Source organism: Podarcis liolepis (assembly GCF_965112155.1).
Source record: "Podarcis liolepis genome assembly, chromosome: 7".
Taxonomy (NCBI): Eukaryota; Metazoa; Chordata; class Lepidosauria; order Squamata; family Lacertidae; genus Podarcis; species Podarcis liolepis.
Genome location: NC_139561.1, coordinates 20,201,588 through 20,226,977, shown reverse-complemented (window position 1 = coordinate 20,226,977; position 25,390 = coordinate 20,201,588). Strand labels below are relative to the sequence as shown.

At 46.5% G+C, this 25,390-nt stretch overlaps 1 protein-coding gene across 32 annotated transcripts in view; it reads right to left on the bottom strand.

Moving 5' to 3' along the window:
- RERE (arginine-glutamic acid dipeptide repeats) overlaps positions 1 to 25,390 on the bottom strand; it is a 348,430-nt gene that overhangs the window by 19,598 nt on the left and 303,442 nt on the right. For 17 of the 32 annotated variants that reach the window (XM_083512803.1, XM_083512817.1, XM_083512818.1 and 14 more), the window contains 5 exons: positions 7,116 to 7,278; positions 4,978 to 5,070; positions 3,966 to 4,165; positions 1,316 to 1,480; positions 131 to 250 (listed from right to left, as the gene is read on the bottom strand). In XM_083512803.1, the coding sequence (XP_083368929.1) occupies positions 131 to 250; positions 1,316 to 1,480; positions 3,966 to 4,165; positions 4,978 to 5,070; positions 7,116 to 7,278 (741 nt within the window). The remainder of the gene's footprint in view (positions 1 to 130; positions 251 to 1,315; positions 1,481 to 3,965; positions 4,166 to 4,977; positions 5,071 to 7,115; positions 7,279 to 25,390) is intronic. The other 15 variants (XM_083512819.1, XM_083512834.1, XM_083512822.1 and 12 more) reach the window with 3 other exon arrangements.

Sequence of the window (25,390 nt, the reverse complement as noted above, 5' to 3'; positions counted from 1 at the left end):
AGAAAGGCACAGGTATGTCAGGGTCTCTCAAACAAATCTTTTGCCATGTGATGGCTGGGGGCTGATGGAAGTTGCAGCAAAACATCTGGGGGGAGGTAGATTGGCACAGGCTGCTCTAACTGAAACCTACCTGTGTTTTGGTTTTCTTGGCGTTGATTCGGTCGGGCTCCTCGGTGTCAGATGCTGCCTTTTCTCTCTGCCTCTTGGAACTCTTGAGAGGAGACGATGCCTCCTCTTTTATCTTCTGCTGCTGACGGGAAAGGAGTGGCATTATTAGGGGAAAGCGACAGGAGAACAAATGGGAGTTCTTGTAGCCTGCCTGCAAATACGGATGACAACGGAACAGGTTATGTTTCTTGCACAGCAGGATGGGGGAAATTAACGGTGTAGGAGTCAAGCGCCCATGCTGTCGCTTTTCAAAGCAGATCCGTGTGAATTTCGGGGCTCTTGGGAAGCCTGTTTGGGGATTCCACAAGGAGACTGAATGCAGCCTCAGGGGATAGTCCTAGGGTGTGCCCATGAGGACCATGTGATTTGAGGAAGGGTCTTAAACACACACGGGTGGCGCTGTGGGTTAAACCACAGAGCCTAGGACTTGCCGATCGGAGGGTCGGCAGTTCGAATCCCTGCGACGGGGTGAGCTCCCATTGCTCGGTCCCTGATCCTGCCAACCTAGCAGTTCAAAAGCACATCAGAGCGCAAGCAGGTAAATAGGTGCCGCTCTGGAGGGAAGGTAAACGGCGTATCCGTGTGCTGCTCTGGTTCACCAGAAGTGGCTTAGTCATGCTGGCCACATGACCCGGAAGCTGTACGCCAGCTCCCTTGGCCAATAAAGAGAGATGAGTGCCGAAACCTCAGAGTCGGTCACGACTGGACCTAATGGTCAGGGGTCCCTTTACCTTAAAAACACACAGGAGTGACCAGCCACATTTAGGAATTATGTATCAGAACAGCAGGGGTTCCTCAGCAGAATGTGGGAAAGCTTTCCTTAAAAAGTTTAAAAAAAAAACAAAAAACACCAACCACTGTAGGGGATGTTAGCAAGTGGGGGGGGGGGGGGCTTTAGCCTTCCAGTTACTGCGGAGCTTCAGTTCTCATTGTCCCTCTGGCCATTGACCATGCTTGCTTGGGCTGACAGGAGTTGAAGTTCACCAACATCTGGAGAAGCCCCTGGTTCTCCACACCTGGGATACAGCATTAGATGCTGCGGGGAAAGTTCTAGCTTGGGTGTTGATGCCGCCCACCTGCCAAGTCTTGGCCTGAACTCTTCTCCGGCGAGTTACCAGGAAATGGGCTGGGAAGAGCTAAAACTCACCTTGGTGGACTTCTTCACCGAATCCGCCTTGCTGTCACTGCTTGAAGTGCTGGCAGCGCTGGGGGAGTTGCGGCCGCTGGACCGGATGTCTTCGTTGATGGGGGAGGCTCTACCATCAGGGCTGGTTGGCTGCTTTTTGCGACCGCTGCGTAGTGTCGACATCTGCTGGTTTAAAGAGAAGGACAGGAAGCGTGACAAAGGCTGCCTTTGCGTATCCCTACAGAACTTAAGCCTCCCCCCTCAATGGAATTTCCTCATGCATGCCATCATCTTTGGTCAATCACCCTTCCTTTTAGTGGTACTGTCTGGTTTTCACACCAAGGAACTCTCACAGATGGGTCCAAGCTAAGTTAGCGGGCAAGTTAGTCACCAACAGCTTAAGTGCCATGGATTTCTCTGGGGCCAAAGTATGACCAGCTGGGTCTGGATCCAATTCTCAGAACACAGAGTCAACTCCTTTGTGCTCCCCCAGACCCCATCCCAGCTGTGGGCCCTGCAGATGCTTTGGATTACGATTCTCATCACCCCAGCTAGCTGGGGATGGGACTCATCTAGAGGGCCTCTGTTGGCAAAGGCTCCCTTATTATCCTAAGTATCACCGGCAGGCAAACAGGGCACTGCTCTACAGCCACCCTCAATTCTTCTCTTTTGATTTCAGCTTTGGAGGGCTGAAAGCACAAGGCCACTGGTGTTCCCCCCTCAGAGGGATGCCCCATTGTTGCTGATGGTCCAGGCCGCAAGGGAAGAGAGGAAGCACAATGATCAAGCTAATCATGTACACCTAGTATGTTTACTCACGGGGTAACCACTGGCATGTTATGTATTTATAAGCTAATTAAGCTGATCTGTTCTGACTCTCCTTTTCTTCCCTGAGAGCAGCAAACTCTGCACAGAGTAAAACCTTTTGCACTGAATTACTGCAGCCTGATGGAAACTGGGCAGCTCAACAAAAACCTGGACCAGTAACACAAGGCCGCCTTGCTCTGCATTTCTTGTGATATTTGGATGCAGCCAGAGGATGGGCACCCGCCTTGCTTCTCAGATTTTAATCGCTTGCCCATGTTTTTTCAGCCTTTCTCTGAGCTGTGACCCATTCATTCCATCGTGCACGTTAAAGATTTATTTTCCTGCATATGGATGATATGCTTTGGCTGCTGTTTTATTGAGTGTGCTTTACAAGTTTATTGTATGGATTTTAATGTAATGCAGTATCTCCCACACCCCATGATTTTATGTTGAACTTTGTGCTCTTAAAAAAAATCTCAGTCACCTGAAGTCTCCTAATACGGCAAGTGACTAATTAATTGGAAACATCATCTTCATCTTCTTATGAAAAAAGAATTCATGTAATCTAAGTTTTAAAAATACACTGAAATAATAATAATAATAATATCACAGCCTTTAAAAGTATTGTAAAAATAAAAATTATTATTATTTTTCCATCTTATATAAATAATTGGTATAATAAAGGTTTTTAAAAATACAGAGACACAATACAAGAGAGCTGGTCTCAGAGGGTGGGGAGAAGGGCTTGGGGGCAGCCCATGGTTTTCCTGAAACAACTGTGAATGGCTTCTGCAGATTTCTGCTGTGGCGGGAAGATTATGCAGCAACAATTAGCAGTGTTTCATCTGCTCCCTTCCTAATTTAGCATCTGTCTGGATAACGAGAGATCATTAAAAGGAAGAAAAAAGAAAGAAAGAAGATGAAGCCAAATCAAGGAGCCGACAGTGGAACCTGACAAGGTGTTTGGCAGGTATCTTGATGCGACAAAAAAGGGGGTTGCTTAGACGTAAGCAAAGAGGAAGCTCAGCGGCCAACAACCCCAACCAGTCAGTGCTAATGAGAAGCTGCACCTAAAACATTCTTCCACCTTCCTCTGCCTCTGATGGCGTTGGGAAGGGGAGCCTTCCTGTTTTGCTTGGAGGGGCAAGTTGGTTGATATACAGATCCTCCAAGCCCACAAACACAACAAGCAGTAAAATTTGGCAGCTTCTCTGAAACTGAAACTACACAAAGAGGAATCCTGGCAGCTCAGTGGTTAGAGCCTCTGCTCCACATTCTGGACATCCCAGGTTGAATCTTCAGCATCTCATAGGGAGGGCTGAGAGAGACTCTGAACTGAAACCCTGAAGAACCAGAGCCAGACATTCTGAGCTGGATGCACCAATGGGCCGGACTCAGTATAACACAGCTTCCTGTGTTCCTAGGCCTTAAGGAAAGGGCCACAGTTTAGTGGTAGATCATCAGCTTTGTGTTCAAAAGGTCCAACTTCAGCATCTCTTCTGGAGAGTTGCTGCCCACAAGAACAACGTTGTGCTAGATAGAACAATGGCCTGACTTGGTAAAGGCAGGTTTATGTGTATGATTCATCTCTCTACATCCCTTTCCCCTTAGGTGGGCAGGCTGCCTCAACAAATCACTGACGGTCAGCACTGGGAAGACAGCCTCTTGGCAAGACACAGCCTCTTTACTGTGCTCCATTAAGACCTACCTCTAAGATTAGCCATCAGAAAGAGCAAGAGAGAGAGAGAGGGGTGTGTGTAGAGAATATCTGGTACGTTGATTCAGGACAGTGCTCAGGCCCAGAAGCTGTTACTTTGCCTACAGCTTGGCAGCGAGGTTGCAGGGCAGGTCTCAGGCAGCTTACCGAGCCTCGACTCCGCCTTGTCCTCATGCTATGCTTCCCGCTGAGCCCATCATCTTCCTCTTTGACAGGCTTAAACATAAAGGGTGGCGGGTCCACCGGCTTCTCGATGGGGGGAAGCTCCCCGTACTTCTTGAAGTGGATGCGGCAGTCAGTGCACAGCAAGATGTTCTCCCGCCCGCCGTGGTGCCAGTCCTTGGAGGCTGTTTTTGGGGAGGGGACAGAGAACGTTAGCATTATGAGACACAAGCTGTGCAAAGCAGGTAACTAACGTATACTTATATGCTCCTTCAAACTACGCTACAGGGATTTTACTTCTGGCTTGACTTATACGGGTGATGAAAGGATGATGAAGAATCTTCACAAAGCAGGTGGCAGTTTCCCCTTCCTAGTTCACTTGCAGACAGTTTCCTAGTCTTTCACAAAGGCAAAACCTCCCCGGGTTGCGGGGGGTAAGGTAGACAATCCGAAAGGGGAGGTTGCAGCCCTCCTTTCTAGTCCTGGCGGCTCAAGGTACAGTTTCTTAGACAAGCTCACCTAAGGATGACAAGGGCTTCTGCTACACTTGCAACAATGGTACAAGGGGCCTAAGAAAACATCCCTGACTCCGATAAGCCCTTGAGTTAAGGCAGACACTCTGGCAGAGAGGAGAGAACAATATATCAATGGTCGGAAACCTCGGGCCCAGGGCCCAAATGCGGCCCTCCAAACCTCTCTGTTTGGCCCTCAGGACTTTCTGCACAGGCCACACTCTCTGCTCCCAGGCTTCATTCCTCAACAGCCCTATGCCACACCCTCTTTGAGCGATTCTGCCTGGGTTCTCAGAATTCTCATGCCTCTCGCATGCCTGCATGGAGAGATGTGCACGTAGGAATCTCTGGCTTCTACTGTGCAATGATACAAGAGCCACCTCTGTCGCTCTTCCCTGCTTTGCCTCTGGCTCACCCACCACCGGAATGTGGCCCTCAGGCTGGAAAAAGAGTCCCCGCCCCTAGCCCCATGCAAAGGTGCGTACTGGTGGTGAAGCAGTGGCGGCAGGCGTAGCCTTTCAACTCTTGCTCGCTGTCCTCGCTGTCAAAGTCATCTTCACTGGCTGAACTCAGATCCACTAAGTGCACAGAAAGGAGGGAGGGAAGAGAGAAGAGAAGGGTAGAGCAAATAACGTAGGAGTCAGGAAGTTCCCCCTCCTGTGGCGTTGCTCCTCCTGTGGCATCTTGGTGCAGCAGCAGCAGAACCATCCATTAAAAATAAAAAATAAAAAACTGGAAGGAAAGAGACGTGAGGGCAGCTTCACGACTAACAGATTTGTTGTGGTAGCGCTTTTAATAGGCTGCAGCCTGCTTCATGTGTACAGCGTTAGCCCAAGTTGGCAGGCAGATATTTAAGGGAGGGCACAGATGAGCGGTGAACTTTTCTGGCCCAACCTAATGCAGGGATGGTTGAACCGGCCGCCCTCCCAGATGTTTTTGGATTACAACTCCCATCGGCCCCAGCCAGCACGGCTCATAGCCAAGGAGGATGACCATTTTAGGCTGCAAAACAGACCGTGTGTCTATTCAAGACTGTAAAATCCCGTTGAGGCAGGGAGCGGCCCTACCCGCACCCTGCACAGATGGAACCAGATAAATAAGCTGATGCAAAGTTGAATCAAGCAATGATGCTTGACTCCCAACTCCCACCCTCCCCACCAGCAGGATCAGTGGTCAGAGAATAGGTAAAGGTAAAGGTACCCCTGCCCGTACGGGCCAGTCTTGCCAGACTCTAGGGTTGTGCGCCCATCTCACTCAAGAGGCCGTGGGCCAGCGCTGTCCGAAGACACTTCCGGGTCACGTGGCCAGCGTGACATCGCTGCTCTGGCGAAGCAGAGCCGCACACGGAAACGCCGTTTACCTTCCTGCTGGTAAGCGGTCCCTATTTATCTACTTGCACCCGGAGGTGCTTTCGAACTGCTAGGTTGGCAGGCGCTGGGACCGAACGACGGGAGCGCACCCCGCCGCAGGGATTCGAACCGCCGACCTTTCGATCGGCAAGCCCTAGGCGCTGAGGCTTTTACCCACAGCGCCACCTGCGTCCCTGGTCAGAGAATAGGGGAGCTGTAATCTAGGGACAACTGGAGGGCCACAGGTTCCTCATCCCTGCTCAGACATTTTATCCCTAAACCACAGTTGGAGAACCTGCGTTTCCCCACAATAGGCTGTTGGAATACCTGTTCTGCAATTATAACGAATAGGTATTTTTACGTGGCAGCACCTACACTTTGGAACTCCCTGCCTATTGACAGCAGACAGGCCCCTTCGCTGCACTCTCCTCGGTGCCTCCTAAATGCATTTTTGTTAGACAAGGCTACCCAGCTATGTAGAATATCGATGAATGTTTTAATTTGCCACCAATTTTAATCTTTTGAATGTTTCAAATATTGGTTTTGCCTATAATTTTTTTGCTTTATTCCACTTTGAGGGGTTTTTTTTACAGTCAAGAGGTGTATAATTTTTATTAAAAGAAAGAAAGAGCTAAGGGATTTTTTATGCCACAAAAGAAGCTTTTGTGGGCTGTGGCCCATTTGATCAGATGCACAAAGTGTTTCCCCATTTTCAACCAAAACACAGGAGTGAGGAACCCGTGGCCCTCCAAATGTCGCTGAACCACAACTCCCATCATCCCTGACCATTGACTATACTGGCTGGGGTGTGTGTGAGGGGAAACGGGAATTACGTGGCACCTGTAGCAGTGGCTGTTCTGCAGGAGCAATGCATTTGCATGTCCATGCCACACAGACTGTGGCTGGTTCTCTGGGGTTCTGAACGTGGGGCCTTTGTTCTATGTTGCAAATGATAGAACTGGAGTTAAGTGCAACGGTCCCATGCAAATCGGGGCAAACATAATCGCCTCGATAGCCAAGGTGAAGCTTCGCCTATTATTTCCCCAGCAGCTTATTGCCTGAGCTTGCTCCCGCGCAGCACAAAACCAATCGCTTGCTGATCCCAGGCACCTGCCATCCGCAGGGATAATGAACTGAGAGGGCGAGCGCAGCCGAGGGCTTGAACTCCATTTCCCCGGCTGCGTTCGGTCATAGGCAAAGAGCCATTACCTTCTGTTTTAGCCCCATGCATCTAAACAAGAGACAAATGTGTTGCTTTTAAGCCTGCTACTTACAGAATTCGCTGGAGGGGGGCCTGGAGGGAGCATTCACTGGAGTGGAAGCCGTTCGGGTTTTAATTCTCCGGAACACGGCTTGCCTCCGATGCCTGCGGTGAGCCCGGGAACTGGCCGCTTCGGGGGTTTTCTTCCAGTAGTAATAGAAGGTGATCAATTCTCCCTGGAAAAGGAGAAAGAATCACAAGGTTTGTCAGAGCAGCATGCGGGCTTCCCAGAGACATCTGGACCACCAATTCTGGGAACAGAGAGATGGGCAAGCAGATTTAATCTTACCTGGCAAAGCAGTTCATATGTTTAAATGACCCAGGAAGAGAGAAAAAGTGCAGGGGTTTGGGGTTCATTTATCGGTGGGTTGCATCTGATGCTAGCCCTACTCTAGAGCACACCCACCGAAATGAAAGGCCACGACTAACTTAGGTTCATTAACTTCAATGAATGTGGAGCAGAACTTAGCCGGACACAACCCTGAAATGGGAAACAGATGATCCAAGAAGCTGACTTAATACCAGGCCAGACTATTTCCCCACTTAATCTTGCAATGCCTTTGCCAGCCTGGTTTTGGGCTGGGGCTGAGGGGAGCTGACACCAGCTCCTTCAGGGAGAGGCCATTCCCACGACCACATATCTGATCCTCACGGCTAGAGATGTTGGGGAATGAACCTGGTACCTGTCTGCAAGCAGAAGCAGGTGCTTCACCTCCGAGCTATGCTGCTTCCCCCAAAGGGGTGGCTGGAGTGTGTTGGAGAACTGAAGCACAGCTGCTTTCAAGGGGCAGGTGGCCACGGAGCACTCCTGTCCCCAGTGGGCGCTAATGATATCACTGCTTTCTTGCTAAGGTAACAGATAAATGAGGCAAATAGCATCACCGTCTCTGCAAGGGGAATCTGCACACTCCGGTTGCTCTCGCCACATCAAGATGCTTCTACACAAGACCAACCGTGGCAGCAACCCAGCACGGTGGAGAGGGCAGGTTGCATGGGGAAGAACCATGCTGCCAAAGGATATTGTAAAAGGAGCACAAGGTTGTTACAGCCTGCCGAAAACCACAAGAGTCAACCTAAGAGGGGTCTGCAAAGTTAAAACCAGCTGTGAGCTAGATGCCACTGGTGTGTAAGAGGTGGAAGAAGCAGCCCTAATGCAATTATATTTCATTGTTTTATGTAAGCCACTTTGGAGAGCCATCTGAAGTGAAAGAAAGACAATAAAGATTTTTTTATTTTAAAAAAATTGATCGTCCAAGGAAGTCTCTGAAGAACAGTGCCTAGTTTCTGGGGCTGGGATGGCAAATTAGAAGACTTGGCATAGGCCCCTGCCCCAAATGATATTATACAAGGTAGTCATGCTTCTTTTCCTTTTTCAAGCTGCTACTTAGATTTTACTGTTTGGTATTGGAGGGCATTACCATCACAAAAGGGAGGAACACACAGCTTTATGCTATATATGGATATTAAAAAATAAGCCACCCTAAGACTCGTGGCTGGGGCGGGCGGGCAGGGGGAACACACCTGAGATTAAAACATATTAAAGACAAGGCTACAGCCACAGCACCCGAAACTGTATTAAAGCAATCTATTCTTTTCTAATCTGAATATATACAGCCACGTTAAGATAATTAGGCAGTAAAAGCGCATGCCAAGAGAAGTCTGTGATAATTCCGCAGCGTAATGAAGCTGGCTTACGTTCAAAAACTGGAGTAGATGATATTCAAACTAGCAGATGTAATGTCAAGTTAAAGCGCAGTGTGTGGTTTTAATCTCCTTTCGCTTTGCTTTGAAACCCCATCATTTCCGAGCGGCTTGTCTGCCTCAAGGGTAAAAGGCGCTGCCTCTTTCAAGTTGCAAAGGGAACGGGAGGTGTTCTAAGGAAGCCTCTTGAAAGTCAGCCTCAGAACAAATGCACCTCAATTGCCCACAAGAGAAGGCGGCAGCAGCGGCGGCGGGGGGAGGTCCCTCTTTGAACCTATATGCGATCTAAAAATTCCTATAAACCTCCACCCGTTATGCTCCCTGGGTCACGTCTTGCGGGTCTTTGCACGAGTGAAACTCCCAGCCACAGGCGGAAGGCCAGCAGCGGTACCGCTAAGTGGAAATGTGAACCTGGAAAGCTCCTGCGAGGGGTTGGCAACATGGCTTCAGGCTTTTGGAAGACGAGAAATGTGACACCAGGAGCCGTGGATAAACAACAGGGAAGCATTTGATTTTGGAAAGAATTCAGCCTTGTTCTGTGTCTTACATAAACTCTTGGCGCCTACTGACCCAAAGGAGCCTGTGTGTCCACGCGTGTGTGTAGGGGAAGGGCCACAGCTCAGTGGCAGAGCAACTGCTTTGCATGTAGAAGGTCCCAGGTTCTGTCCCCAACGGCAACAGTAGGGCTGGGAGAGACCCTGGCCTGAAACCTTGGAGAGCCGCTGCCAGTCAGTGCAGGCAATGCTGAGCTAGATAGATCAGAGGTCTGACTCCGTTTCCTATGAGTGTGTGTGTGCGCGCTAGCTGTGACTACGTAAGCAAGCAGAATGGAAAATAGGCATGAACATTTATAGGTAGGTATGGAGACTGTGTACGGCACAGCATTACGAACAAGGGATTCTACAGATTGGAGATTGTGCATTTTTACAAGGCAAACACTAACTGTCAGTGGTAGCCAATGTCAGTCCTACTCAGAGTAAACCCACTGAAATTAATCTCCATTACTAACTTAAGAAATATTAATTTCAATGGGTCTACTCTGAGCTGAACTTAGATGCAACCCTATATTGCAGCTATACATTTGCAAAGCATTTTAAAGTTTTCAAAGGTCTTCATTATCTACTTGGGATCCTGACAACAACCCTGTAAGGTAAGCTGGTAGGGATGCTGAGGCTGAGATTTAAAGAGTGAGTTTGTTGCATCGGTGAGATCGAAACCAGAGACCTCCAGAGTCAGTCTCTAAGCTACTGTGCTGTGCATCACTGTGTACATATGTTCCCCAGGGCAATGTGTGAAATTGAAGCAGACACTATGGCTGTTAATACAGTAACTAGAAAATGTAAGAAGGGCATCCAGATAATTCAGTTTCCTTGAAACCTGCTGATGACTGTCCACTGTAACCAACCAATGTGCAAAAAACCACACACACAAAAAACAACCACCTTTAAAGCTGTCAGTCTTGGCATACCACTCATATCTAAAAGCACAATGCTTAATGTTTATATACATAAAGTATGGATATTACTGACAAGCAGCCCTTGAACACAAGGTAAAACAAATCCGCATACAACTGAGCTCTTGAAGGAGCTGAATCATGGAATTTTCAGGGCGTCATTTGCAGAAAAGCAGCAAAAGCAGGGTGGCTGGCTGGGGCAGGGAAGATCGGCCTGATGAAGCCCCCAACAACTTAACTGTATCTGGGATGGTCTGGAGATGGGTGCCCTGAGACAATGGTCCTATATATGGCCCCGATGAGTATGAATCTTGATCTGTTTGGCCTAGATCATGTTACTGTGCTATTTTGGGGAGGAGGAGAGAGACTGGGGTGGATTTCGCTATTGTTTACCCCCCACCTCCATGATTCCTTACAAGCCTGCAACTTTTATCACCCTGTATTCTCACAATATTTTAAAAACAGCAGCCAGGCTCTTAAATGCTTATGTTATGTTCCTGCTCAACGTGGGAAAGTAGAGAGGATGGAGATACTGGTGGCGGGAACAGTGTGCGTAACTCTGTGCCCACAACACATTTTATGCCCTCGCATGTTCATTGAGCACCTGAACGGGACTTTTCTCAAAATGGCTAACTAGATGCCCCTGGGAAGCCCACAAGCAGGCCCTGAGTGAGATAGCAGGACTCTCTGCACCGGTGATACCCATGGAACCAGTATTCAGAGGCATAATGTCTCAAACAGTGGAGACAGGATACAGCTATCATGATTAGTGGCTCCATTTAAATCTGTCTACGTTGTATGTACTATTACTACATTCTGCGGTAGCAAATTCCATAGTTTAACTATGCACTGTGTGAAAAACTTTCTGTTGCCTGTCCTGAATCTCCCTGCAGTCCGCCTTCATTGGACAGTCCCAATGAGCATTGGAATTAGGAGGGTGGGAGGAAAAGTTCTCTCTATTTTCTCCATACCCTGCACCACAGATTCCAAGGTATCAGTAGGTTTTACTTTTAATCCCTTTCCTAACAGACTCTTTGACACCTGCTGCATGTTGGGTTGACATTTTCATCTGCTACCAAGAACAATCCGAAGATCTTTTTCCTAGTCCGCCACTGCCAGTTGGTGCCCCATGACTGCATATGTGACATCTGGGAAAGCTGAGGTGGAACAAGTGGGGCTGAGGATGCCAACCTTCACACATTCTTTGAGTGCCTGCCAGCAGGTGTTATGTCATTGAGTGATGTGTTACATGCATGTGTGGATAAGCCCCCCCCCCAATTATCAAGCAAAAGCTGGAATGATAAAAGCCCTTAATGAAGATTAGGCTGACCTACAATTACAGAACTGTAGTGTTGGAAAGGACTCCACAGGTTATCTAGTCCAGCCCCCTGCAAAGCAGCAATCACAGTTAAAGAATCCTTGGCAGATGGCCATCCAACCTCTGTTAAAAATCTCCAGTGGAAGAAAGTCTACCACCTTCCAAGGCGATAATGTAAATTTGGGGAACTGTGAGAGTGATACTCTTTGAAACCCATAGAGTTCTTGTGAACACGCTACATAGGGTCACGAACACATACTTGAAACTTCCAAGGCTTATTTTAAATGTATTGTTGTTTTTGCGTTTTTAACAGTGCCTAACTATCTGATGGGACGCGGGTGGCGCTGTGGTCTAAACCACTGAGCCTAGGGCTTGCCGATTGGAAGGTCGACAGTTCGAATCCCTGCGATGGGGGTGAGCTTCCGTTGCTCAGTCCCAGCTCTGCCAACCTAGCAGTTCAAAAGCACGTCAACGTGCAAGTAGATAAATAGCTACTGCTCCTGTGGGAAGGTAAATGGCGCTTCCGTGCGCTGCTCTGGTTTTGCCAGAAGTGGCTTAGTCATGCTGGCCACATGACCCGGAAAAACTGCCTGCAGACAAACATTGGCTCCCTCGGCCTGTAAAGTGAGTCGTTCACAACTGGACTTAACTGTCAGGGGTCCTTTACCTTTTTTAAATTATCTGATATGTAAATTGCCTTGAGACAGTTATAAGGTAATAAATGCATGTATTACACACATTTCTGAACAAGTCACCCTGCAAGGTCAGCATGAAAATCTAGAATAAAAACACTTAATGAATGATTATTAGGATTACCTCTCTGAAAACCCAAGTTTGTGAATTGTGAGAACAACCCTCGATCCATCTCCGAAACCCTAAATACACACAAACGCATTATGCGCACATTAGAAACCTCTGCCAGCAGGCTCAGAGGCACACAAATCCCACCCCAGGCTTTCCTAGTGGCCTCTCCTATCAAAGGCTATCATGTCTAGCAAAGGAATTAAATGCAGGAGTGAAGTGAATCGGAGAAGATTAGCAGCAGCATATTGGTGACTGCCTGGGTGGCAGGAGCTTGAGCACAAACAAAAGGACAAGCTGAGAAAGCTTTGGCTCTCCAAACAGGGGAGGCAAAACAGCTCCCGGCTTCACTGCGAGGGAGAGTCTAAGTCAATTGAACTTTAATCAAACATGCATAGTGTGTGCACGCCACTGAAAGCCCATCCATCGTGCATAAATTCAGGGAACAAAAAGCAGCTGCAGAAATCAATAGCCTACTGAAACATTAACACCGGCAATCATTGATCAAAAGGGCCCTTTATAAAAAGGGCTGCTTTGCAAATTAGCCAGTGTCAGTGTATGGGTTGTTTTTTTTTCCTGCCCACAAGCCAACACAGGAACAGGCATGGACAAGCCTTGCAAAGGCCATTTTTGTTCTGTGCTGATCTCACATAGAAGGAGCCTTCGTTGCCTATTTCTTGCTATCTCTGTGCTGCAACTGTGGCTAGCAAGACAAGACAGGATGATTTGACACCCGGTTCCAGGACTGAAGAGAGACCAAAATTGCACAATGAACCTTTGTGTTCAGCACAGTTTTTCTAGCTCCAAAATATGCTCCCAGTCAAGCCAGCTTACCTTTCGTCTTTTTTTCTTTTCTTTTTTAAACATTTTCATGGCAGTGACTGAGTGTTCCCAGGCAAGAAATACATCAAAGTCACTTGTGAATAAGCCTCAGCATCAAGTGTGATTTTGTTCCGATTTCATCCTAGCCATCTTGCCATGGAGCAGAAGGGCTGATACTCAGATTGGAATATGCTCTCCAGCCCTCTTCCATTGTGATGGGAAAGGCCTACCAACCGCAAAAGTTTCTCCCAATCATGACTCTGTTCCACCTTTTGTTCAGATTCTGTCCCAATGCCCTCCCCTTTATGCTGTGATTAATGGGCCAACTTGGGAGCTCTCTGCAGCTTTGGGGAAAATGGGTAGGGATGGTGGACCAAGGAGTCAGCAATGGAGCATGCAGCCCCAGCGCTTCACAGATGCCACTAAATCTGGGCTGGAGAACTTGTGATCCTCCAAATGCTGTTGGAGCAGATGGGAGTTGGGAGTCCAACAACGTCTACTGGAGTTAGGAGTTCCCCTCTCCTGCACTAAATGATCCCCCACATGCCCTGGCGATTTCTGCCATGAGACCTTGGCCATTGCCCAATCTTAGAACCCTGCTACAGGTGAGCGGGACTTGCTGTTTGGTGCCATCCACCACATCCCATGAGGTCCCTGTGACATGAAAAGTGAGCATAGGCCGCCCTTGTCGCACACTATGCAGTGATGGCCTTGTGACACAGGGTGGCAATGTCGACAAAAATGAACCTCATTTTCTGAGCTCTAAAATAAGAGACAGGGCCACAAAAAAACAACCCAGCTGATCATCACAGCTGGTCAATATCCCATTTCATAAGTAGAAAGAGCAAGTATTTCATGTGGTGAGAGATTATGCTTCTGTATGGTAAGGCAGTATCTAGGATGATGATGCGTGCTCGATTATAGAGGATGCGGCCTGCTAGAGGATGAAGCCAGTGAGGCCATTTTCTTTTTTTAAAGAAACAATGTCTACCTGCCAATCAAGTGGTGCCACTTCAACAGGTAGATGACATCAGGTTTGAATGTGTTTTGGCTGTGCAGGTTAATTCTCCAGATGGGAACACAAGCACAGCAAAAGTCCAATGCAGGGCTGTTTGAAGGCCCTTTTGCAAACAACCCCTTGCTGGTCTCAATGGCATCACATCAAGAAAGAAAATAAAACACCTTGGACTGAGACCTACAACAACAAGGAAAGGCTCAGCACTAAAGATGTCAAAACATGTACAAACACAACACTATATCGTAACTCGTCCCCACATCCCAGGCACTGCTCCAGGCAGATGCATTTTCCAGCCCATCTGGAGGTGCCAGGGATCAAATCTATTCAGCTAGCTGTAGACCTTCCCCAAGGGGGTGCTGTTCTACAGCAGATGCAACATTTGCTTAATTCAGCCCCTATTTTTCATGATAAGGGTGTAGGATTCACTTCTTCGGTTCTCTGTGACTAAATTAGATATGAAACATTTTAATGCCACCCCTCTGCTTGAGGCGGCCTACAAAAGCGTAAACAGAACATTATAATCCTCCAAACAGGTGCAATGTTTGTGGGTCTTTAAGGTGCTAAAAGGCTTCTGGTTTTTGTCCACCTCCATTTTCTGTTTTTAAGTGCATCTTGTAATTTGCCTGGAACAATGAAATGCAGGGCCAAGCGGGGGTTGTTTTTTTTTTGGGGGGGGGGTTATTAATAAAACTACTCCACCTTGAGCAATTCTCGGCTTTAAGTGTTGCCTGCCTTGCTTTCTTGCACCTCCTTATCCTTATCGGTGGTTTCTCAAATGGAAAATACACAGTACAAGCTGTGCTGGTGCGTTTATGTTTCAAGTCTTGCCTTAGGTAAACACAGGATTAACAGTGTGTGCTACGGAATCTAAGGGGCTGGAACGGAAGAATCACACACACACACACACACACACACACAGCCCGCCACGTGAATGCATCAGCTTACCTTTCAAGTACCTCTTATGGCATCACAGAGCAAACAAGTCCCTAATAATTGCTCTTTAATTTCCCGAGGGCATAACTCTACCAAGAGGAGGAGGGGAAGAAAAGCAGAGAGAGGTTGAGATGCAATGCGCAGCCGTAATAAGACTCAGCAACCAGTCAATGGATATAGTGATTGCTGCTGGATGATACCAGAAGCATCATGGTTCAAGTTAAAAGAGGGAAGAGGAGACCACTGACTTTCTGGAATGAACTGGAATAAAAGCTTCTGCATTTATTTGCTCCTATCAGTAAAAATCATACGTCTGGCGGGAAGAATCTGGGTCTGGCTTGGGATGAGGAGGGCTCTCCAAGGCAGGAAAAATCGACCAAGGAAGCAGCTCTTTCCCCACCCGTTTAAATTGTTCTGCAGATATCCTCTGCATTTATTGAGCATTCTCTTTCTTTCTCTCCAAACCGGGAGAGAAACCCATCAACATTCATAGTAAATAAAGACTACCTTGGTTAATAAACTCTGAAGATTGAAGTTTGAGAGCTGTGTGACTGCAGCGAGCAAGGTTGGCAATTTCCTGGGGAAAAACTGAATCTAGTAATGGATATTAAGGAAGCCTATTCTGTCTTTCAGTTACAGTTCTGCAGATATGAGGTCTTCTTAAAGAACTTCAGATCAAACCACATTGCCGTGGGGACAGCTGCTGCCTCACCCAAAACAAAACCTTGAAAGCTAACTTTCAGGTTAATGGGGCCTTCAGGCCAAGCACCCCTGTAGACCTCACAGTGGCCAAAGAGATACCCGTGGGAAGACCACAAGACCTGAGCAGAATGACACTCTTCCCTGCCACTTGATATTCAGATGCAATGGGGACAGAACATAGCCATCAGGTATCATGGCCAGAACAGGAGATTTATCCAGTTCCTGGTGGGTTGTGATGCATAGGTGATGGCCGTGCTTGGCTTGGCAGGTCAACAAGTTGGCCAGGCCTCCTCTGGATTTAGCAAACTGCCTTGCAGGCCCAAGGAAGAAGAATGGAGGAAGTCAAAGGGCAACCAACTTTATAAACCAATTTGTGCTCTTTCAGTGGCAGCTTCAGCCTCGTTTCATTAAGGGGTGATGGTCCTGAGCGTTATCCCCACTTTTTCCTTCACCCACGAGCGCCTGTCAGTGGTGACAAATAGTTTTGTGCCTGTTCTAATTAAGCAGCAAGTCTCAGCAGATTGCACAGCAGGGCTGATTAATGTCCACCCTGGGTCTGTGGGGACTCCGCACATCCCCAGAAATATCTTACTAGGAGTATAAAAAGAGGCATTTAAAGAAACAATTAAGATTTCCTGCAGCATTATAAGAACACATGATTAAAAAATCCCCTCCCCCACCCGAGGCAAAATGACTTCCTAGGGCATTCCTCCTAAATGTCACAATCTTAGAACACGCTATAAAACGTATACGTGGGAAATGTTAAAATTACAGCTTTCTCAAAGGATTCTCTTTCCGCTATTCTTAGAAGACAGCTCAAGATTATTATACTTCATTTCTCATTCAAACCCAAATGCCTGATAAGGCTCAACTTACTACCCCTTGTTTAAAAATAAATAAGTGGGATAATTAACGAGATGAAGCTTTTCCTTCAATACTCAGGATCTGACTGCTACATCTGGAGTCATCAACTTCTCATGGTCAGACTTGCTAGTAACCCTAATTTAACACTTTCTCCTGCCCCCTACAATATGTGGCTTGACTCACTTGCCGGGATTTGTCACAGCTGCTCATGATTAATGATCACATGTAATTCCCGCCTTGTACTTATGTTAACCAATCAGCAACAAGTTGCTTTGTGTTTGTATCAACCAATCAGCCACAAGCACACCTGTGGCAATGTTTGTAATATTCAATAAAAGAGAGTTCCTGGGGCTCGCCCCGGCAGACGCCTCTCTCACATGACACCTGCTACTCGTCTGTCGTTATTCCAACCCAACACTGTAGCTTGCTGTAAAGTGTTACCCATGTGCGTTTTGTGTCCTTGATGTCATGTTTAACTCAATTCTCTGGCACCTATTTGGGCACTCGCTCTTACGTGTGGTTGTCAGCAACCCGGATGCCAAGTGAGTGGCAACCCACATATGCACGCATGCGCACGCACACACACACCTTGTGTGAACACCACTATGATCTCAAGTTGTTTCATTTTGTGTGTGCCAAATTCCACCTAGAAGAGGGAAGGAACTCCACCCCTTTAATCCTATCATATTTGTCAATTCAGTATTCAGCGGGAGACACATAAAGGGTGCTGATAGTAGTGACCAAAGGGGTGCGTGGTCAAAGAATCAACCATCTCACTTGGAATTCCATCCATCATTAAAGGATTCCACAGGGTGAAGCAACAGGGTCACAGTTTTTTCCTTTGCCTGTGCAGAAGCAAGTCCTTCCACCCAAAGCCATTTCACACAGTCAGTTTGTGGACTAGGAGATGGGATTGTGTGCATGTCCAAAGGATTTATAGTTTGGCTTTCAGAAGGGGACATAGTGAAGATTTGTAAAAACAGGCCAACAAACTATCTGCAGTTTTGAAGCTCCTCTTCTATTCCCCTCCTAGGTTCTAGCAGAACCTGCAATCAATGATGTTTCAGTGTCCAATCTTGCCTTGTCCTTTATGAACTGGTATGGTTCACATGTGTTGATCTATGAACGTGTGAAGCTGTCTCAATGAAGTTCTCCACCTAGCTCTGTACCATATAGATATAACATTGACTGGCCATGGCTTTCCAGCATTTCATGAAGGTGTCTTTCCCAGTCCTATCTGGAGATGAGGGTGTCATGTTCTTAAACCAGCATTCATCATCACTTGCCTGCCTGCACTCAAGAAGGTGGTATCCAAATAAACAAAAGAAAAACCAGCCCATTTCTCTCCTATGGAAATGGAAAGTTTTGAGCAGGGACTTGTATACTGAAAACTTGTGTTTTGTGAACAGCCATCACAGAAAGGCAAAAATCCTGGCTTTAAAAAAACCACGATATGCACATGTGTTTGTGCAGCCCCTTCCTAGCTGCTTTCCTTCACCTTTTGAGCAAGTGGACAAACAAGCCAAGATTCAGCACTCAAGTTTTAGCTTAATCTTATGTGTGAACCTTGAAACCATGGTTTGCAGCTTCCACCAAACAAGCCAGGATATTTAAACCATGGCTCCATATTCTGGCTTTTCCTTTTTTGAAACTGTTAAGCGTAGTTTCTGGGTTCGCATGTAATGGGGAGTTATGGTTAAGTGCTTAATCCTGGCTTCTTCAGTTGCTCACAGGAAGGGGGAAGCCAAGGGGCTGAGAAGGGGGCCTTGCTCACTCCCATACAGCATGTGATTAAACCAGGATTTCTGGCTTACTTTGATGTGTGAACACAGTCAACACATGCAACTCGTTCTCAGACTAGTTATGGCATCTGTGGTCTCATTTGGATTTCTGAATGAGTCCTATAGATGCCATCCTCTATGGTTATTTCCTTCTCCTGGATGAGACACAGAGGGAGAGAATCCATGTGTGCACACTTTGCTTTTCCAAGGGATCTGTGTAAAGACCAGATCCAATAGAATTAATATTAGCCTTGAAGAGCACAAAGAGTTGGAAGAGGAAGTGGGAGAGAGTGTCACTCTTCCAACTTCCTCTTTCATTTCTATGTACTTTTCAGGGGGGGGGGAGGTAACTACCCTCTCACTGCCTCACAACACTAAAGGGGCAGGTGAGGAAGGTGATCTCAGTGGCTTTGCAGGCACCAGTGGAATACCCAAAGAGCACCACGGCACCCATGCTTACCGCACTGGTGACTCTCTGATTCATGTGGTTTGGCAGCAAAATCTGTAGCTTTGGATCTGAACCATCCATCATCATCCTCTGAATGGGAAACAGAGGGACTGTTCTTCTGTAGCCTATAAATTTGGATTCTCCTCAAGGAACAGGATGACAAGCTGGATTATTGGGAAATCACAGGTAGGGCCATGAGGAGAGTTTGGGGCCTTATTTTATTCAGGGGTGGGTCAGAGCTCAACTCTAGTCTTTCTGGGGCAAAGAATGTGGTACTTACTGGAAAAACACAGATTTCACAGTACTAATTTGCTTATAATGAGAGTAGGGGAAAGGGAGAAGGAAAAGAGCAAATGAAAGTTCATAAAACCATCACATTGATGCTTGCCAAAATTATCTAGAGGGGAGGCAGGCAACACTCCCCTCCAGTTCCATGGGTGCTAAATATATATTTACACACAAACAAGCACAAAGAAGCAAGCCAAAAATAAAAGAAAACGAGCAACCATATGACAAGATATTTAAAACACACACATAGCAGAGAGAAAGAAAGAAAGAAGCCTGATCCAAGCTATAAGCAGGGATTTCTGTTTTTTAAAACCTGCTTTACAATGCCCATTTCAAAGAGAGACACAAAATACAGATGAGGGAAGCAAGCCCAGTTGAGTCTTCGGATTATGCAAACTCACTCTTGGAGGCCCAACACTAAAGAAGGCTACTCAGAATCCCAGTCTAAAAGTGATTTGGCTGCTTGGTATGCAACCTAAGGATCACAAGCTTTAGATGATTTTGAATCAGGTTAGCAGCCTTGAATAACTGTCCATTGTAAGTTGGTACTGGTATGCCACACTTTTTTCCTCTTCCAAAAAACCAACACTACAGTGCTAGGCTATTGACAATGTATTTGCTATGACCCCACTGTTGGCTTCTCAATTTAGAGGAAGCTGGATGCTTTATGTCAGGATTATTTTTTTTGGGGGGGGGGATTAGGATAGCACTGTCATTTGGCCTCCCAAGCCTGCTATCTTCTTCATTCACTCTCTCTCTCTGCCCCACCCACCACAACCACAATTCTGGGCTTGCAAAGGGAGGGAGCCAGAGCGAAGGGGGAACAAGAAAACCATAAAGCTGTTCAAACCCCACCATGCTCCATCCCGTAAACATTTTCCTATTTATCTGCCCTTCATTACATGTGCAATCTTATTATCTCTGCACAGCATCAAAGTGACAGCCGTCAGGGTCACCCTATATAATGTACGGCGGCAGTGTTACATTTAATGATGGGAGCGAGACAAGACGAGAAGGATTGGGAGGGGTGTGTGGAACACTGCAGGCTGTTTTAAAGGGATCATCAGTTATATCTGTGCATTTCCCGAGGTGATAATTGAATGACAGAGGCTGGAGGGAAATCCATTTCTGAGCTCAGGGAAAGGGCTGTTAAAGAGAAAAATGCTTTTGTGAGGGTTTTTTGGTTTTTGTTTTTTGCATGGGAGGCATGTAATGGCTGCCAAATAGGGGAGAAAAAGCCTCCACCACCCTTATATTTCATAGGTTTTATTTGGAGGATGGGAATTATCAAGCACAATCGAGCTTTTGAAATTGAGATGTTTATTTTTAAAAAAGGAGCTGGGACTTCAGGCACTGCCTCCTCCACAGCATGAAGTATTTTCTGTTGTGTCAAATCCAATTAATTTAAATGAGGGATCCCTTTCCCCTCCCTTAGCTCTGCAAAGGAGATGTAAAACACAGGGGCTGGCTTCTTCCATCTCCGCCATCTGGTTTTAAAATACGAAGTTAAACACTATCCTAATTGCGTCTTAAGCAGGGCTCAAGTTTGCTTTAGCATTAAGGCAAGAGAGTCTCATTAATCTCTATTCTTTATAAATTCAGCAGTGCTTGAACAAAGCTGCGAGTTACTAAAAACTTCATTAGTTTGGGGGGTGGGGGTGGGGAATGACTACAGAACACTGAGGAGCACACCATGAAGCATCTTGCTAATTAAAACTAGATTACACTTGTCATAACAAACACTTATTCCAAGTAGCAAATCAGTGCTGTTTCCATTCCATTTGTTCATTCAAAATGCTTCTCCAAGTCATTCATGCAAACCACAGGGAGCCCGGGTGCCACTATCCTTGCTCAATTCTGCTGCAGTTTGTGTCTAAGGATGGACAGGTACTCGATGGGGGGGTGTTACTTGAGGTTTGGGGGGCAATGTATTTCACTATTCTACCTTCAACCCTGTGTTCAAAACTCACATTGCTCTAGGCGCATTTTGCGACAGGGAATTTCATTAGTGCAAGCAGTTTCTGAGCTCTGAGTGCAGTACTGCGCCTAAGATTTCAGATTAAAACTGCAAAGTGGAAGGAAAGGAGGACCGTTTTCTGCCGCCCCACTTCCAGCTATTCTCTGAAAACTGGAGAAGAGACCCTCTTAAGAATATTAGGGGGGTGGGCAGGGAAAGACTAGACCATGTGTAAAATGAACACAATATTTTAGCTGCAGCTCATTCATTTTCAATTCTGTAGTCTTGTTATTTAAAAAGCGCGCCTAGACACTCCGTTGTTGCACCCATAACCTTGGTTTAAGGCGCCATTTAGTTCCTAACTTTCATATCTCAGTTGCTATCACTGCTTCAACCTATTTTCTCTCAAGTCGGTGATGCTGATGTTGGTGGAGTCAGCTTTCAAAAGTAAGCATGCTAAGGATTGAAGCCTTATTCCTTAAAACCCACAAAACTGAACAAACTTGGGAAGTCATACCTGAATCCTGAGGCAGAACTTATTTCATTTCACAGGAATGTTGGTGCCCAGATTGGCTGGAGAAGAAACTGGGATATGTGCTTTGCAAAAGACACACCCACAGTCCTGAGGTGCTGGTACATTGGTGTCCAGATTGCATTAGCATCCAGACTCACACCACCTCTCTCACCTTGCTCCTTCAGGGCAACATTAGCAAAAATTGCCTGGATTCAAGAAATCAGGAAGCAGTTGCCTCTCACCCAGACCCACGTATCTTATTTATTTCACAAGATTTATATACCGCTTGACTGTAAAACACCTCAAAGCAGTTTACTAAAAGAATAATACAATAATGTTATGAGCAAAAACAGTTAAAAGCAACTATTTAGAACACTAAAATACAGCAACCCACAATAAGCTAACAACAGATTAAAACACACAGAATCACAGAGTTGGAAAGGACCCTGAGGATCACCTAGTGATTGAACCTGCAACCTTGTCATTATTGGCACCACACTCCAACTGAGCTATGCCTAAACAAAAATACTTTCTGTCCTCAGTTAAAGAGTGGACAATGGTTGAGAGTGTTTTGCTAGCCCGAAATTCTTTAACAATTCAGTTGGATGGGACAGGATGCTGCTGAATTTAAGGGGAACCTGCTCCCTCACCCAACCTCACCTGGTAACCATTTGCATATACTTCATCAGAGACTCTTGACAACTCCTCAAGGTCTGGTATTGCCTTATTCCTGTACAGTGGTACCTCGGGTTACATACACTTCAGGTTACATACGCTTCAGGTTACAGACTCTGCTAACCCAGAAATAGTGCTTCAGGTTAAGAACTTTGCTTCAGGATGAGAACAGAAATCGTGCTCCGACGGCGTGGCGGCAGCAGGAGGCCCCATTAGCTAAAGTGGTGCTTCAGGTTAAGAACAGTTTCAGGTTAAGAACAGACCTCCGGAACGAATTAAGTACTTAACCTGAGGTACCATTGTACTGTGTTTGGACACAAGGTATTATGTCAAAGAATTTGCAGAACCTTTTCTTTTCTATGTCCTGCGGTGAGGAAATCCAGCCAGAATATAAAGGAACATGACTTGCAGTAGGGAGGAGAAACTGTCGAGAGCTAAGTCCCACTGTGAGTTCTTGTAGGATATGTTTAGCAAAAATAAGGAGCAGCTCTTTCCTAGGCTGCTTATGTTTGTTCACTGACCTGCACAACACATTTCAGACAGAACAGATGTTTATTGTTTTCCGTACAGATCCATGACGCAGCTGCACAAGGGTTGGCTTGAGAACAAGCCAGGGGCTTGGCCTAAGCGTGTAAGGGCAACGCCTCAGAGGAGGAGGATGTGAAGTCAGAAAACTCAAGAGAGGCAGCTTCACGGCAGCTACAGCCCTCTGCCTGTGTTCTGAACAAGTGTACCCAGAGAGCTCTGGAGGCTTGCGCTAACTACAAACTTGCACAGAAATGCCCTTTTTTAGCTTGCTTGGAAAACAGCGTGTCTGATGGAGCATTTCACAGATAACTTCTCCTCCCAAGGGTCACTGGGATTAGCTGGCCTTGTGCAACAGCACAGAAGTGCAAAGCCTCGATCTGTGAAGGACTGCAAGGCCCAACTACCAAGAGGTCCTCGCCTCACTTTCTTCACTCAAGCCTTTTCCTTATTCTCCCCAACCCTCACTTTTCCAACACAAAGGCAATGCAAGGCTAACAACAACTAACACACACAAAACATATACAGTGGTACCTTGGGTTAAGAACTTAATTCGTTCTGGAGGTCCGTTCTTAACCTGAAACTGTTCTTAACCTGAAGCACCACTTTAGCTAATGGGGCCTCCTCCTGCTGCTGCTGCGCCGCCATTGCACGATTTCTGTTCTCATCCTGAAGCAAAGTTCTTAACCTGAGGTAATATTTCTGGGTTAGCGGAGTCTGTAACCTGAAGCGTCTGTAACCCGAGGTACCACTGTGAACATTTGAAAACAGAACCATCCATTTCAAAAGAAAAAACAAGTCTCAGGGCAACTTATAAACTGCCTCATGTAAATTATGTTGTAGTAGCCTTTACAACAAACCTGTACAGTAGGCCAGTATTATTAGTCCCACTTTTGCACTACAAAATAAGAGACTCCAGGAACCTTCTATTAAGTCTCTGGCCCACTATGCTCCACCAAATCTCTTCCCAGCACATGCTCTTAACCACAACCTGTTCAAGCTGCTCCCCTCTAGGTTGAAAAAACAGCAATAACCCCTTAGATAGAATTTACAAGCTACATGGGAACAAGAATAATTTTAAGAGCTGCTGGGTCAATTTAAAGCATGAGTAGGGACCCTGGTGTCCTCTAGTTGTTGCTGGACTCCCATCACTCTTCACTACTGGTCATGCTGGTTGGGGTTGATGGGAGTCCAGCAACTTCTAGAGGGCCATGGATTCCCCAGGCCTGATTCATTCAGACCTTGGGGTGGCCCAGATTCTGGGGTGGCCCAGAAAAGCCTCCCCATATATCTATCATGCTGTGAACGTGCCACTCCAAGAAACACAGGACCACCGATCTATCTTGTTCAGTGTTGTCTGATCTGACTATTATCAGATCTCACCTTCAAATTTTGAAAGGCTGCTCCCTACTTTGCTGCCCTTTTTGTAACTTAGTGAATTATGTCATTCCCCTCCCCCCAATGTTCTGAGATGCCTCCAGCAAAATTTCCTATGGAAAGGTGGCACAAAAATAAACGAGGATGGATGGCTGCCACTCTCTAGGGCCTCAGACAGGGGTCTTTGCCCAGCTCTACCTGGGGATGCCAGGGACTGGACCTGGAGACCTTTTGCATGCAAGGCAGATGCTCTACCACTGTGCCATGGCCCTTCTCCTAATGATCTAGGAAACAGCCAAGAAACTTTTGATCAAATAAAGGTTCCTGTTGCAGGCCTTCAGGAAACAGTCCAGCCCTAGAATTACAGTGCAACCCACAGCTACATTGCACTGGCAGGCGAACAAGTTCCAGAGGCAACTTCTGTCTGCCTCTTTCTCCAAATTACCCGTCATTTCTCTTTTTTGGAAGAGCCAGCTGCTCTTCTTGCCGCTTCCAAAGCGCCTTCTCAACAAGGCAACTCTCAACCTGTGTGTCTTCTGATTGCAGTGGCGTTGCACAAGAAGTGACATTAAAACGTCGCCGTAATGTTTCTGCTGTTAAACTGCAAACAAGCTGCTACGGACCCCCTTGAAAGGTCTCATTGAACTTTCCCTCATAAATGCAACTCAGGAGGAAAAAACGGGGGGGGGGGCACCAAAGCTGCACAACTCAGTAAAGAAAGCAGCTATTTCTACAACTTAATTGCTTGGTCTAGAAGTATGAAGTCAGTGTGGCTATGAAATTGGGATCTTAGTGCTTCCCTCCCCAGCCAAAGCTATCTGAGGAGTGAAAGAGTCCATTACTCTGAGAATGACAACCTTGCAAATTCAGCCCATGAAAAGTTACTTGCCCACAAAAAATGTTTGCAACGCTCAGACATAACTTAGGCTGACCTAAGTGGTGTTGCATTTAACTAAGTCAAAGACAGAGCAGAAATTCATTGAAATCAATGAATCTAAGTTAATGATGTCCATTAATTTCAACGGCATATATCCAGAGTGACTCCCACTCACAAGTAGATACACTCAAATTAATGGGCATTTCCATCTTAGGTTTAATCATTTCAGTGGGT